The sequence below is a fragment of the Amblyraja radiata genome, chromosome 29 (assembly GCF_010909765.2).
Source record: "Amblyraja radiata isolate CabotCenter1 chromosome 29, sAmbRad1.1.pri, whole genome shotgun sequence".
Taxonomy (NCBI): domain Eukaryota; kingdom Metazoa; phylum Chordata; class Chondrichthyes; order Rajiformes; family Rajidae; genus Amblyraja; species Amblyraja radiata.
In genome coordinates, this window is record NC_045984.1 from 13,263,273 (window position 1) to 13,280,353 (window position 17,081).

The 17,081-nt window shown below is 46.7% G+C and overlaps 1 protein-coding gene across 3 annotated transcripts in view; it reads right to left on the reverse strand.

Moving 5' to 3' along the window:
• The window catches only part of shd (Src homology 2 domain containing transforming protein D), a 295,420-nt gene that overhangs the window by 112,380 nt on the left and 165,959 nt on the right, over positions 1-17,081 (reverse strand). For all 3 annotated transcript variants that reach the window (XM_033046604.1, XM_033046605.1, XM_033046606.1), the window contains one exon: positions 11,508-11,723. In XM_033046604.1, coding sequence (XP_032902495.1) covers positions 11,508-11,723 — 216 coding nt within the window. The remainder of the gene's footprint in view (positions 1-11,507; positions 11,724-17,081) is intronic.

Below are 17,081 nucleotides of genomic sequence, written 5' to 3' on the forward strand. Positions count from 1 at the left end.
GGGGTTTTTCCGGGTGCTCCAGTTTTCTCCTACACTCCAAAGACATACACGTTTGTAGGTTAATTAGCCTTGGTAAAATCGTAAATTGTCCTTAGTTTGTAGGATGGTGCTAGTGTACGGGGTGATCGCTGGTCGGCGTAGACTCGGTGGGCCAAAGGGCCTGTTTTCACACTGTATCTCTAAAGTGTAAAGTAAAAACAAATAATTTCCCTATGTAAAGCTTCATAGCTGAGGTGAAGAGGTGACATGATGTGGAACTGCAGCCAGTACCGCTCAAGAGAGGGAAGTCGAAGGAGATAAAGTAAGAAGCACGTTATGTTTAGTCCCAAGCTTTCAATAACTGCAGAGGGAATACAGATTGCTGCAAAGATAAATAAATGAAGACAGTCGAATAAAATATTTTATGGATATTGACATGGCTTCAAAGTCAATGGAGCAGTGATACACTCCTTTAAAAAAGAGATGTGTGGATTGAATTTAAAAACAAAGAGAGTGAAAAGAAGATAGAGCAGCACTAAACTAAAGTAGGTTATCTGGGAAACATCAGCGAGAGAGAGGCCCATTTGTCTTGCCGGCTGGCTGTCCTCTCTGAGATTGGACTGTTACAATTCCATTGTTCAGATAGTGTCAGTGGCTGTGGCAAAGCTCAGCCTGCGATGACCTTCCCTTCTCTCCTGATCCGTTATGTGTTGTTGCTGTAATGAACACATCGGTTGATAGCAAAGACTGGTTGCTCTGTTAAAAAAACCTACGCTCAGATAGCTTTTTGTTCTATTTCGACTGGCACAGCATCCTAAACGGAAAATTGTCTGATTCCAAATAAAACAGAACACAGAACACTTTCACCCATGGGGCTCCCGATGCCTCGAGTAATAATTAATGAGATCATCTCACTGCAGGAAAACGAAACATCAATCTGCACAGCACCCACCCTCTGATTTCAGAACCACTTTTGAGCCGTATTCTCAATATCAAGCGCCGTTTTTGACGTGTCAGTTTGATCCTGCATTTTATGTCTTTTCCGTGCTTGATGGGATACAAATGCATAGTTTCCACTTGCAACTCCAAAACCTCAGCCACTTATTGCCACCATCATCCATACTACCGGAATTGGTGAACGGTTTGACCATGAAGGGCATTGCTCCTGACCCCAATACTGTCCTCACTCCACACAGGAACTCAAGCAGTACATCAGCCTTTATTGCACAAAGATCTTAGATGAAGAAAGGGGATCTCTACCTTCACTTTTTTAGGGGAGAGACCTCTGCTTTCTGGTAGACCTAAAACACCCTTTTCTTCAGTGGACCAAAGACCATGCTCGTGAGTTGAGGGTGGTGGTGTACTCATCATCAATGTCTGCTTCTCTGAGAGTTCATAAGTTAATTGATTCCAGGAGCAGAACTCGGCAATTTGGTCCATCATGGCTGCTCCGCCATTCAATCATGGCTGATCTATCTTTCCCGCTCAACCCCATTCTCTTGCCTTGGCCCAATTACCCCTGACACTCTTACTAAACAAGAACCTGTCATACCTCCGCCTTTAAAAATATTCTAAAATGGTCTCCCAAAATATGGAAAGTGGTCGTTGTTTTCCAGGGTCCAGCATAAAATACTGTTGTCAGATGGCACCAGGACAAAGGTTAGTGGGGGACCATTGCAAGCCAACTGATAAAGAGATCAGGGAGCCAGCTCGAGATTTTGTGTCCAGCAGAGTTCAGCAGTGGAAACAAATTGTTCATTTATACACGAACCCTTAGGCGGACCTTGTCTTCAGCTTATAAACTGGGTGGATGACAAATGCATTGTTTATTGACTCAGAAAGACAGTAATGGATTACTGAAGAGGAAAAAACACATAAACATATTTTCTTTTATGTAAAAGCAATAGGCTGCATGGTTCTTTGGTGGCTGATAGGGTATATGCAGTGAACCATCACAGATTAGCAAGATCCCATATCTATTCCCTGATATATGCTACAGGCTCCATCCATGTGTAAACTAGATGGAACCTTCCAACGGGATTAGTGACCCTCATACTCCAGCATGCTGAACTGTTTCTGAATCACTGCCCAGTGCCCCTGCTAGAAAGTAAGGCATCACAGTGGTGCGGATAGTGGATGATAGGTTCACCATGCCATTGATCCAGGGTGAGATGAGGAATGTGCAAACTCCTCCCAGACAGCACCAGAGATTTTGTATCTGACTGTAGCTGAGGCATGGTAGCGCAGCGGTAGAGTTCTTGCCTTACAGCACCAGAAACCCAGGTTCGATTCTGACAACGGGCGCTGTCGGTACGGAGTTTGTACCTTTTCCCCGAGACTGCGTGTGTTTTCTCCTGGTGTTTCGATTTCCTTCCACACTCCAAAAACATACAGGTTTGTAGGTTAATTGGCTTCAGTAAGAATTGTCATTGTCCCCAGTGTCTAGCATAGTTTTATTGTAGGGGTGATTGCTGGTCGGCATGGATGAAGGGCCTATTTCCGCGCTGTATCTCTAAACTAAATTAAAATGAACAAAATCTCTGGTGCTGTCTGGGAGGAGTTTGCACATTCCTCATGTCACTAGGTAGGATTCTTCTGGATGCTCTAGTTTCCTCCAACAACCCAAAGATGTGTGGGTTGATAATCAATTAGCCATTGTTGAAATTCCTTCAGGACTATAATTGAATTTCCTTTATTGTCATTCAGACCTTTCAGTCCGAACGAAATTTCGTGCCTGCAGTCATACATACAATAATACAATAATAAACAACAGAACAGACAGTAAACAAAAAATTAACATCCACCACAGTGAGTCCACCAAGCACCTCCTCACTGTGATGGAGGCAAAAGTCTTAGGGCTGCAGTCTCTTCCCTCCTCTTCTCCCTCTGCGCTGAGGCGATACCCCACCGGGCGATGGTATAATCAGTCCCGCGGCTCACCGAGCTCTGCGAACGGGCCGGTTCAAACACCGCGGCCCGGGGTGGTCGAAGCTGCCGCCCTCCAGTCCAGCGGACGCTGCTGTTGACGACGTCGTCCACTGGCCCGCGGCCGAACCCCGGACTCAGGTCACCGCCGCCAGAACGCCGTCTCAGCCACCGGAGCACCGTTCCAGCCCCGAGCCGCGTCGCCCTCACGTGAGCGTCTCAGCCCCGCTCCAGGCCGCCCTGACGGGAGCGCCGTTCCACCCTCGAGCTGGGCCGCCCCGATGGGAGCGCCGTTACCCTCGAGCTGGGCCGCCCCGATGGGAGCGCCGTTACCCTCGAGCTGGGCCGCCCCAACTAATTAGATGGTAAAATCCCCTAAATAGGGGATAGTTAGGGGATTTAATGGGAATTCAGGGAGAATAAATGACAGGGAAAATTAGTGGGAGATAAAAATAATGTGATTGACCTGTGAACCAGCGGAGACTTGACGGGCTGAATGGTTACCTTGTCATACGGAAATATGGAACAGAAAGCTCCTGGTATTAGGTTCTGATCGGGGTTGTCGAGGAGTTGAAGAGATAACCCCCACCTACGCCACCATTCAAAAACTCAGTTGGGAACTAAAGTCCGATTTGAAACCAGGATTGTAATTATAGGCCGGGGAATGGGAGCAGAAATTCCCTGAGCCAACCAGTGCTGTAATAGGAGAATTGGGCTTTGGGACGAGGCTAGATTGGACCTGAGGAGACCTGGCTGTGATGCTTCCTGTGGCTACACTGCCATGGAATGCATTTAATCAGGATGCATCACAGCCCAGTTTGGGAACAGCTCCAACCAAGACCGCAAGAAATTACAGAGAGTGATGGAGAGGGAGCCGACCATCCCTTCCATTGACCCCATCTGCAGTTCATGCTGCCATCATAATCAAGGACCAGTCTCACCCCAGTCACTCCCTCTTCTCCCTTCTCCCCTCGCCCATCAGGCAAGAGGTACAGAAGTTTGAAAGCGCGTACCTCCAGATTCAGGGACTGATTCCGTTTCTTCCCAGTAGTTATCAGGTAACAGAACGGTCCTCTCATCAGCTAGAGTCCGATCCTGACCTCCCATCCCCCTTATTGGAGACCTTTGAACTATCTTTAATTGGAAAATATATCAAACTTTATCTCGCACTAAATATTGTACACTTTAAAGGTTGAATAAGTTAGGTCTTTATTCTCTGGAGCGCAGAAGGTTAAGGGGGGACTTGATAGAGGTCTTTAAAATGATGAGAGGGATAGACAGAGTTGATGTGGACAAGCTTTTCCCTTTGAGAATAGGGAAGATTCAAATAAGAGGACATGACTTCAGAATTAAGGGACAGAAGTTTAGGGGTAACATGAGGGGGAACTTCTTTACTCAGAGAGTGGTAGCTGTGTGGAATGAGCTTCCAGTGGAAGTGGTGGAGGCAGGTTCGTTGGTATCATTTAAAAATAAATTGGATAGGCATATGGATGAGAAGGGAATGGAGGGTTATGCTATGAGTGCAGGCAGGTGGGACTAAGGGAAAATAATTGTTCGGCACGGACTTGTAGGGCCGAGATGGCCTGTTTCCGTGCTGTAATTGTTATATGGTTATATGGTTATCCTTTATCTGTGTACTGCGGACAGCTTCATTGTAATCATGATTAGTCTTTTTCTCTGACCGGATAGTGCGCAAACAAAAGATTTTCACTGTGCCTTCGTAATAAATAAACTAAACAAGTCTGTGGGACACATTCAATTGCATCATCATCTGTTCTCTATCAACCCTCGAAAAGCGGAATGGTATTATCCGACACACAATAGGAAAGATTAACAATTGAAAGCAAGATGGCCTAGGAATGCCAGAGTGCAGGCCAGGGTCTCCGCTGAACAGGGTTTCGAAAGGCAACGTGTAAAATCATGAAGCAGTAATGCGATGTCACCCTCTTGAGTTTTAAAAGCCTGTTGGAGGAAGGGTAGACTGAGAGGAGAGCTGAGGAATCCCACTGTTTTTTGAAGTACGGGGAACAAGTTAATTAGTGCTGGAGATGGTGCGATGAGTCTTGATTGGAGCGCAGTAGTGAAGCGGAGAATGAAAGATCCCTTGCGGCGAAACTTAATTTTGTTCTCCTGCCTTCGCCCCTCCAGCCCCATGCCATTTCCCTGCATTTGGCTGCTGGCGTGTCGATTCATGTCAGAGAAGGTTTTGAATTATTGATCCTGCTTTTGCTCGGGGTGTCTCATGGGCCTGTCTCTGCTCCAAACCCCGGCCAGCGCCACTCCCCACTTGCCCTCCGCACTGCCATTCACCCAGACAGCCCGGAGACAGAGAGAAATATTTCATTTGTGGCATTCATTTGTTAAATAAATGAATGTGGTTGCTTTAAAAACTCCCATGGAAAGAAAAGCCTTGTATTTCCATTACCCTTGCAGTCAATTAAGCATTATAGAGATGTAACTACTGTTAGAATGCTTCAGTGAATTTATGCATAGCATATCCACAGGTAACAATGTGATAATCACCTGATAATTGTAATTGTGGGCGGCGCGACTCTCGTCAGCAGCGGCCTCTGCAGTCCGTCTGTGATTTATTATTTTTTGTCTAGTTTTTATGTAGTTTTTGTTATTTTTTTTTGTTGGGGTATGTGTGTGTGGGGGGTGGGGTGGGGTGGGGGGGAGGGGGTAACTTTAAAATATTTCCCCTGCACGGGAGACCCGACCTTTTCTTTGTCGGGTCTCTGTTGTCGTTGGGGCTGCAACGTGGAGCGGCCTCCAACAGGAACGACCTGGGGTTCCAGCTACGGAGCTGCCGACTACTCTCCGTCACGGGGCTGGCCGAGTCCGGAGCGGGTGGAGCTGTGGTGGACGCTGCTGCCACCCGACCTCCGGAGATTCGGAGGCTGCAACTGCGGGTCTGGCGGACGGCAGCACCGGGAGCCCGCGGGTCCCTGCTGGGAGACCGCTTTTCGGGGCTTCCGCAACGGCGGCTTCTCCCGCCCGAGTTGCGGGGTTGAAGAGCACCTGGAGCAGGGCCTCACATCACCGCCCCGCGCGGCTTGGAATGGCCGCGGGACTGCGAGCGCACGCCGGGGGCTCTAACACCAAGACCCAGTGCGCGACCTTGCATCACCCGGAGTGGCTTTAATGGCCGCGGGACAATCGCCATCGCCAGCCGGGGGCTTTGACTTTGACTCTGACTCTGACATGGGGGGGAGAGTGCAGTGGAGAGATAAGTTTTTTTGCCTTCCATCACAGCGATGTGATGGATGTTTATGTAAACTGTATTGTGTCTTGGGTCTTTTTGTTTTGTAATGTATGGCTGCAGAAACGACATTTCGTTTGGACCTCAAGGGGTCCAAATGACAATAAATGGTATTGTATTGTATTGTAATGTTTTCAAGTAGTGATTTAGTTTGGTTTAGAGATACAGCACGGAAACAGGCCCTTTGGCCCACCTGGTCCGCGCCGACCAACGATACTGCATATTAACACCATCCTACACCCACTATGGACAATTTTTACATTTACCAAGCCAGTTAACCTACAAACCTGTATGTCTTTGGCGTGTGGGAAGAAACTGAAGATCTCGGAGAAAACCACGCCTGTCACAGGGAGAACATACAAATTCCGTACAGACAACACCCATAGTCGGGATCGAACCCGGGTCTCCAGCGCTGCATTCGCTGTAAGGCAGCAACTCCAGCACTGAGCCACCGTGATGCTGAAGGAAGGTACAATCTTGAAATAACACAGTGGGAAGATTCTATGCCTCACATGTACTTTGTGTCAGTCTTTAAGATTATGAAGACCTTCCAGCGTAAAGAGGCCTAGAACCTTCCCACTGTTTTACTTCAAGATTGTACCTTCCTCCGACATTCCTCAACATCACTAATTAAAATCATTATCAGGTGCTTATCACATTGTTGCCTTTGGGATTTCGCTATGCACAAATTGGCTGCAACATTGCATATAGTCTAACACTAGTTACAATGCTTCATGTTCCACCTGCGTGTCTTACAACGCAATGGAATGAACATTGAATTCTGCAATTTTAGGTCACTCTATAACTCTTCTCTCTCCCTTCATTCCCTCCAACTACCCCCCCCCCCCCCCCCACCACCCTCCACAACCTGTCCTACATTCTCCACCTGGACTCGCACTTATCGGGACAAGCTCCGATAAACCAAATGAGCCCTGCACTGCCTCTTGATTTTTCTCATGCTCTTTTATAAACCGTTGTGATTCCGTCGAGTCCCAACATAAAATAGAAGTCTGACAGGGCATTTAACTCAGTCAGCACCACTGCATGCTGAAACACACACTGACAAAGAGCTCGGAGCTATGCTTCCAAGCTGTACGTAAGAGGGGGGGGGGGGGGGGGGGGGGGGGAAGGAGCAAGCACAGCAATCAACATGTGATAGAGTTCAATTAATCTGTTACACTAAACATTCTCTGATCCCAGATAACTCCTAATCTTTTAAGAATAATTTTGTTTTAATCTGCATGAACCATTAAAATAATAAGACAGTGCTTTTCCGAATCCTCAGGTCGCAGCCAGGTCACGCTCATAAATAAATTAAACCTGGCATCGATTTCCATTACCGTGGATGAAAGAGCTCATTTATTAATTCCCAAGAGATCTGATATGAAGCTATAATTCTTTTTCTTTTTAATACATACACACAAAAAAAAAGTTTTCTTTTAATGCATTATGGTACTGAGTGCTAGGGGAACAATGGCAACCAACCTACTCCACAGACGACTGCGAGGGTAAGGTCCCTCAGGCCCCGTCAATTCTTCAGTACTTGACCTAGGCGTCGTTCTTCACACATACGTTCCAACAACAAACCTCAATAGGAAAAGGTAGGCAGCTGTTTGATTAAATGGGCTCTCACAGCCAAGCTTAACCTTCCAAAGGTGTATACAAGCATGAGGGGGAGAGGGAGGAGGGGGGGGGGGGGGGAGGGGGGGAGAGTGGTGGTAGGGTGAATGCACAGTGTCTTATTACTCAGGTTAGGGGAAACAAGAACCAGAAGACATAGGTTTAAGGTGGGAGAAGAAAGATTTAATAGGAACCTGAGGGGCAACCTTTTCACTCAGAGGACGGAGGGGCAATGGAACAAGCTGCCAGAGGAGGTAGTTGAGCATTTAAAAGTAACTTGGATATTTCATGGATAGGAAAGGTTCAGAGACGACATGGGCCAAATGTGGGTAAATGGAACTAGCTTGGATGGGGTGTCTTGGTCAGCATGGACAAGGGCCTGTTTCTGGACTGGCAATCAAATGAATCCGGTGCATTGCAACCGCTGCCCAGACAATGGCTGAGAATGCTAACATACAACCTTCTGTCCATGATAGACTAGATGCTAGGAAAGCACAAACTTGGGATTGAACCACTTATTCAGTAATATTACCTAAAGGAGAAATACCAGACTGAGTCAATGCCATAATTACCAAAGCCGCGGCTGCCATGCTTGAGTTTACTCAATCAATGTGGTCGTCAGTTATGTCGGCTAATTCTCATCCTATTGAACGCATTTTCCATTTTTGTTTAATTTGATCACCGCCAAAGACAATTGCATCAGGTAACGGTTTCTCAGGTTCAGTTGGTTGGAAAATGCCAGTTCCCCAACAAACCATAGTTTATACTTCACTCCCCCTTTTAGCATTAACATTGCTTTGGTAGATATTGGCCTGAATGGCCTCCATTGTCCTGCGGTCATTCAATGATTCTATAAGGTGGATGATGATATTTGGAGACCGACACATGATAAAGATACCCAGACATGAGTCCGGCAGTGAGAGTTTGGCATAATGGAGGGGGGAAAGAGTATGTTACAGAGTTAGGTGGTTTGAACAACACCTCAAATTTCATGACCCCTCATTCTCCCATCGTTTCTCGAAAATGAAAATAAATCAATTTCCGACATGGAGGAGAAGCAACGGTTTTGCTGTTGTCTGCTGCTCTCTAATGTGAAAGAGCGCCTAAAGGGTTAATGCATTAGGGATGAGATAAAGGCCACAGCTGCTTGGAGAAGCAATTTATCTTTGGAGCGAGCAGCCCAGAATATATTTTCAATTGATGCCAGTTCCAGTAGTTAGGCCTCATTGCTTTTTTCCAAGACTCCCACTCGTGTTATTATAGCAAAAGTAAACCCTTCCCCCAGCTTATTTCTTTAAAACAAGGGTCCCCGAGGAAAGTGTTCAGTACAGAAACTTTCCATTAGCCTTAACTATTTTAGTTGTGGGCTATTTTGTTTGCATTTTCCTAGGCTTCCATTAGATCCCATTCCACTGGGACATCAATCCCAAACGACACTGTTCGACACTGTTCAACGTGCACCTGAATGCATCGACAAGGCTTTGGATTTAACATCTTGTACGACATCCCTGGAACAGCAGTGCACCCACAGGATGGCACTCAACGTGTGCAAGGGATCTCAAGTGAAGCTCCAGCCTGCAGCCACCTACCTGAAGAACACCCAGTGGAGTAAATGGTGCGGAAAGGAACTGCAGATGCTGGTTTACACACGAAGATGGACACAAAATGCTGGAGTAACTCAGCGGGTCAGGAAGCATCTCTGGAGAAAAGGAATAGGCCACGTTTCGGGTCGAGACCCTTCTTCAGACTGAGAGTCAGGGGAGAGGGAAACGAGAGGTATGCAAAGGCACAGAACAAATCAGAGCCGGCACCGATGACTCAGGAAAGGTGGAGCCCACAATGGTCCACTGTTGACTGTGGACAAGGTGATAACGAGTGGAGACCCGAGTTACTACTTTAATCATTTTAAACAGTGTAGCACAATTTGTGTAGTGCTTGCAGGAGTGGATTGTGTGGTATAGGACACCTGTCACACTCACTGCTGGGGTTTAGGCCTGGGGAACAGCTGCTGTGGTAAAGCATCAGATGGCTGCTGCCATCTGCGGAGCCAACAACCCTGGCAGACTCAGTGCCAGCGACAGGGAGAAACGGAGAGTGCGATGTGGGGGGTTGGGTATTGGTATAACTGCAGACCTGCCCGTGCCTTGCACATTCTTTCATTCCGCCTCATTGTATACAGTGCATGGTGAGACAGACATCAAGTCTGGTTGTCATATGGGCTGGCAGCTGTCAGTCCGAGCAGTACTTAAGGGAGGCGTGCATCAACACTCACGCCATCAATTGCAAATATGTCACATCATGATGAAAACGCCGCAGTCAGCAGGCAAACTGTGAGCTGAAGCGTTAGAAGATAGGACAGGCGCAGGTAAAGCATCCTTCACATCCTCAAGGGAGGAAGCTCTCGACTGTCAATTGAGAGTAGTTGACGATTTTCTAATTTTGCCCTTATTTTGAGGGATAGATGAGCAGACAGGAATCTGTCGTGCAGCACACTGACAGGTAGATGCCAGTCAGTATAATACAGGAATAGGCAACTATCAGCCTGCACAGTACATGGATGAGAGCCATCATCCGGCACAGCACATGAGCAGGCAGATTAAAAATATGTATTGTACAGAAATAGGCAGACATCAGCCCATGATACATGGGCAGGCACGTTTCAGTCAGAGAGGTCAACCGGGAGATATATAATAGTTTAAATGACCCTTAGGAAGGCAGTTATCAGTATAGCACAGCTTTAAGGTGAGAGAGGAATAGTTTAAAGGTGATGTGCGGGGCAGGTTTATTTTTTACATAGATGGTGATGAGTGCCTGGAACATGCTGCGGGAGGTGGTGGTTGAAGCAGATATGTTAGTGGCTTTTAAAAGACTTTTGGATAGGCATATGGATATGTAGGGAACCGAGGGACATGAGATATGTTCAGGTAGATGGGCGATGGTCTCTGCATCATGTTCGGTGCGGACATTGTGGGCCGAAGGATCTGTTCTTGTGTAAAGATACAGTGTGGAACCCGGCCCTTCGGCCTACCGCGTCCACGCCGGCCTGCGATCAACCGCCAGCGATCATCCGTACACAAGTTCTATCGTACACGCTTGGGACAATTTTTACAGAAGCCAATTAACCTACAAAGCTGCACGCCTTTGGAATGCAGGAGGAAACTGGAGCGCCCGGAAACAATTTCACAAGTTATTGGAGTAGAATTAGGCCATTCGGCCCATTGAGTCTACTCCGACATTCAACCATGGCTGATCCTACCCCATTTTCCTGCCTTCTTACCATAACCCTTGACAGTGAAAGAATTTATCTTTCACTGCCTCAACCCATGTGATAACAGAGAGAACGTGCAAACTCCACACAGGCAGCACCCAAGATCAGGATTGAACTTGAGTCTCTGGAGCTGTGAGACAGAAGCACTGTAAAAAAACAAATGTAGTCTGCGCCACTGTGCCGCCCACTATGCTGTCCTGTTCTATGTTCTGTGGGCAGAGGGGCCATCAGTCCATACAGTACATGGTGAGACAAACATTAAGCTGTGAGATACAAAGGCAGGCAGGTATTAGGTTGAATGTATAGGTGACAGTGATGAGTTTATGCGATCCATGGCAGACTACATTTGTTTTTTTACAGTGCATATAACAGCAGATATCAGTGAAATAAAAGGGCGGGTAAGAGTCATTGATGGTATGTACTTTGTGAAGATTCCACCTCGTACAAGCGTACCTGCAAAAGCTTTTGAGATGTGGTCCTTCTTCCACTCCCAGGGCTGGTCGTACTCATCAGCAGGCCGCTCGTCATCTTGAGGAAGGCGGCTCTCTCGCACCTTCTGACCAACGGCGTTCTCCGCATCCGACTCTGTATCATTCTCCTGGGGCTCGTAGGGGGTGTCGTAGAGTTGGAGACCCTTCCCCTGTTTCTTCTCACCTTTCCTCTGGAATTCTGCGAAAGGAAGAAAGAGTTTAAGGCCCTGATCACAGAATTTCTCACACTTCCAGATCTCCTCCACACTCTGAGTGACTCACCAATGAGAATAGTGTTCTGTCGGCGTGTTTCCCGTAAAGAACGAGCAATTTGATTGGCTTAAGCCCATCGCACACTATTAATATGCATAAGCATCTACCGACAGCAATCGATCCAAAGTTAAATGGCTATCATAGAGCTCCCATACGCCGTATCCCATAAGCTGCATATGTATACGTTCGTTTTGCCCGCGCGACATGGAGTTGCGCAATGTGGCCAGATCGAGTCTGGGTACGTTATACGTGCAGACGATCTCAGCTCATCATTGCACGTTTGTGAAATTAGAAGTTCGGGCTTCACTGACAGTGACTTTCCACGGCACGTAATTTGTTTATGATTAGTTTGTTTATTCATTTGTGAAGTGAGCGTGTATTAACTTTATTTTCGGGAATTCAGTTTTAAATGGGCAGAAACAAACTAAAGAAGTATCAAGTTAGACTCCCAACTTCTAAGCTTAAGTTAAACGTCGTAGCTTGTCGTATCTTGCCGCGCGCGGGTGGACGTAAGTTGACTTTGGTTGTTGTAGGTTGTCGCCTGTGTGGTCGTAAGTTGTCATAGGTTGTCGTAGGTGGACGTCCCAATTCACGAGGAATTGTGTCGCCGGTCGACGTGGCTTGACGTCGACTAGGAGGTAGCTTGTCCTACACATTGTCGTAGGATGGGCCCAGATTTCTCACTCTCAACTCTCACCCAATGTTGGCAAGTCTGCCTAAACTAAATTAAACATTGTAAAACCTTGCGTGAATTCAGGGCCTGTGCTGTTCTCCACTCTTCTTCTTAACTCCACATGCACACATATGGGTGGCATGGTGGCGCAGCGGTAGAGTTGTTGTCTTACAGCGCCGGAGACCCGGGGTTCGATCCCGACTATTGGTGCTTGTTTGTACGGAGTTTGTATGTTCTCCCTGTGACCTGTGCGGGTTTTCTCCAGGTGCTCCGATTTCCTCCCACACTCCAAAGATGTACAGGTTTGTAAATTAAATAGCTTGGTATAATTGTAAAATGTCCCTAGTCTGTGTAGGATAGTGTTAGTGTGCGGGGATTGCTGGTCGCCATGGGCTCGGTGGGCTGACGTGCCTGTTTCCACAATGTATCTCTAAACTAAACTAAACTCAACTCAACAACTGAGAGTCATTGCACTAACTCCCAGACTACAGTATGTGAACATTCTCATTCATTGCAAAGCAATGAACACCTGATTTTACTTCATTTTCCCTTCCTCCTGACTCGCTCACCTCATCCAGCCTTGTCCAATGTCTGGCACAATGAGTCTGAACCTTTTTCTGATAGTCATCAGCTAAAGGACAAAGGACAAAGGACAAAGGACATTTATTGTCACATACACCAATTGGTGCAGTGAAATGAGTTACCATGCAGCACACAAATAAGATAAACACAACACTATAGAATTTAACATAAAACATAAAACATCCTCCACAGCGGAATCAACGTTTCCCACTGTGAGGGAAGGCAATAAAAGTACAGTCCTCTTCCTCTTATTCACCCGTGGTTGGGGCCTATTGAAGCCTGTGCAGTCACCGCTACAGACGGCCCGATGTTTCAGGCCCTCTCGCCGGATGATGGTACTCCAGCGTCGGAAGAACACACTCAGCGGCTTGGAGTTTCCGAATCGGCTGCTTCCTTCTGGAGACCGCGGCTTCTGAAGTCCACAGGCCGAGCAGGGCGGAGCACCAACACTGGCGATCTCGGCGAAAGATCCCAGGCCTCCGCGATGTTAAAGTCAGTGCCGCCTGCGGCTGGAAGCTCTGCAGACCACAGCTCCACGGTGTTAAAGTCGGCAGTCCCAGCACTCCAGAGCTTCCAACACGGCAACCCTAGTGAGGCATCAGCCACTCCACGATGGTACTTCAGTGCTGCGCCGTCGCTGAAGTTGAAGCTCTGGCTGGTCTCCAGCAGGAAAGGCCCCGCCAATCCAGATAGTAGGCCGCGAGGAGGGGGCGAAGATGCGGCTCGGAGGAAAGACAGATCCTAGACCAGGTAGCGACTGTGAAAAACAGTTTCCCCCTCACCCCCCCACATAAAAAGACTAAAAGACCTCCAAAACAAAACGTTTTGACGGACTAAAAAAAAAAGAATGAAAGTACGAACAGCTGCAGGCGAGGTTGCCACACTCGATGGCGCCACCACCACAAAGGAGGTAGAGGTGCTGATAGTGCTGCTGCCTCACAGTGACCTGCCAGTGACCCAGCCAGGTTCAATCCTGACCTCCAGTGCTGTCTGTGTAAGTTTGCACTTTATCTCTCTGACCTCTCTGGTTTCCACTCACATCACAAAGGCATGTGGGTTGGTAGGTGAGTTGATCACTGTAAGTTACCCCTTATAGAGGTGGGTGGTAGAAAAATCAGGTTGGAGTGGATGGGCAGGTGGGAGAGAATACGAAATAAGTGAGGAAAAGGGAATGACGAGAGGCAGCATAAACTTGATGGGCAGAATGGCCTCCTTCTGTATTATGAGGAAAGGCGAAAAAAAGGATCATTCATACCCGAAGGATGATTCGAAAATAAAATGAGTACAAGCTTAATACTTTCCATTAATCTCACTGCGTTTGACAAAAAATTAACTAACTACCTCCTGCTGTGGTAGGTACCTTGATTCCCAGTCAGGCAACAAGATCTATTAAAGGACTCATCAGCACAGTTTGAAAATGGACCGCTGTGACAATATTTTATCATGCAGATCAGCTTGGGTTTCTGACAGTACAGGGGTGGAATTGTCTTCATGTTATGGAGAGTAAGAGATGTTCTCAGAACCTCTTGATATTTTGTACCATCCTTGCTGATGCCCAGGGACGTCTCGCCCATGACCGCAAGGATGGAGAAGGAGCATTCTTCCATATTGGATGCGAGAACCATGTAGTGGACAAAAGTGCAGTGTAAGAGGAAGAACAATGATTTGGCCTCCACTGCCAACTGGCTCCACCGCTGGCAGCACGGTGGCGTAGCAGCAGAGCTACGACTGCCTTACAGCACCCGAGGCCCAGATTCGATCCTGACTACGGGCGCCAGCTGTGCAAAGTTTGTACGTTCTCCATGTGACCTGCGTGGGTTTTCTCCGAGATCTTCGGTTTCCTCCCGCACTCCAAAGACGTACAGGTTTGCAGGTTAATTGGCTTGGTATAAATGTAAAATTGGCCCTAGTGTGTGTAGGGTGGGGTTAATATGCGGGGATCGCTGGTGGGTGTGGAATCAGTGGGCCGAAGGGCCTGTTTCCATGCTGTATCTCTAAACTAAACTAAACTCAACTGTGGCAATGAATCCTACAGATTCACCACCCTCTGGGTTCAAGGAAAGAGCGTTCATGTGGCGGCCCTGTTTCCACCAATCTTTCCATCACCACCACCATGCACAAGGAGCACAGGAAGCGCAAGACAGACATCATTCTATGCGGATGCCGAGAAGTGTGTTCAGCTCTGGCTGAACAACTTCTAATCTAGTGTGTGGACTCTTCAAGAAGAAGATCACTCTCTGGCTAAAGAAATTCCCCTTCATCTCCTTTCTAAATGTACGCACTTTTATTCAGAGGCTATGCCCTCCGGTTCTAGAATCTCCCATTATTGTAAACATCTTATGTCCATGTCCACTCTTATCCAGGCCTTTCATTATTCTGTAGGTTTCAATGAGATCCAGTAATCCCAGAGGCAATTCCCAACAAACCAAGGCAGGAGACCTGGAAATGATTGTGAAAGAATCAGCTGAATTGTTAGATACCTAGAAGTCTCAGAGGGCTTAAGTTGGTTGAGACCCTTCTTCAGACTCAGGTCTCGACCAGAAACGTTACCCATTCCTTCTATCCAGAGATACTACCTGTCCCGTTGAGTTACTCCAGCATTTTGTGTCTATCTTTGATTGTGGATTCATGCTGTCCCCAAACTTCAGAGTGAGCTACACTGTAGGCAGCAAGGACATGGCAGATAAAACACCAACTGAAAAGGGGAAATAGCTTCATTTGCAATCTCTTATTGTGCTCTTTTCTACATTTTTGTTACAGATCCCACATTGGAGCAAAGGTTCAGGAATCGTTCATAGCCAAAAAGATGCCTCAGGCTGGCAGTGCACAGGAGGTCCACCAATACCATAACTGGATGGCTCACAGCTGAATAAATCTATAACACACAAAGTCCAAAGGCTCATACCCTAAAGAACCAGATCCACACTGTTAATATTTTTTTAATGTGCTCTGCCTTCGAGGAAAATCAGTCATAAGGTCATAAGGGATGGGAGTAGAATTAGGCCATTCAGCCCATCTAGTCTACGCTGCCATTCAATCGTGCCTGATCTATCTCTCCCTCCTAGCCCCATTCTCCTACCTTCTCCCCATAACCTTTGACGCCTGTACTAATCAAGAATCTATCTGCCTGTTGTTTTCATCCACTTTGTGGATCAATGGGATGGGTGCCAAGAGGAGAGATGAAGGGTCCAGTGGAAAAGGGACAACAGGAGGTTTGGGGGCAGATGCACTGTTGTGGTGTTGGGGATGTCCACTTGATGATCCTGGCAAAGAGTGACCTTGGTTTGCTCCGTTAAGAACCAAGATGTAATGTTGTAAACTCTGTAATTATTGCAAAATTATATTATGATTGAAATATTATCAGGTAGAAGATAGAAAGGTTGGACATGAAGCAGAATTTCTCGGCTTTACAGTGAGAAAATAAGGAGATGCAGTCATTTCCCTAATGTAGAAAATACAGTATTGGTGGGCATTACAAGGTAAAGTTATTATTTATTGCCTTGCTATCCAATGTCCCCTAATCAGTCACAGGATGAATGAACATTGGATCCAGAGGTCTTTGCAAGTTAGAATAATGGCCTTGAAATTATGCCTCATACACAACTTTTCTTGCCATGATGAATTAAAAAATAACTTGTTGCAAGATCTTCAAGGTCCTCAATTTTCTTTCAAGGTTCCTCATGCATCTGCCACATACCGATGCATGAAGCTGTCCAGGTCTAACGCTATCATGTATAAATACCATTTAATACTAAATGGTCTCATGTATAAATATGTTACTTTGTGAGTTTTAGTCCAGGGAAAAGTAACCCTGGGAAGACACCATCCCCATATACAGTGCCCTCCATAATGTTTTGGACAAAGACCCATCATTTATTTGTTTGCCTCTTTACTCCACAATTTGAGATTTGTAATAGAAAAAAATCACATGTGCTTAAAGTGCACATTGTCAGATTTTATTAAAGGCCATTTTTATACATTTTGGTTTCACCATGTAGAAATTACAGCAGTGTTTATACATAATGTTCC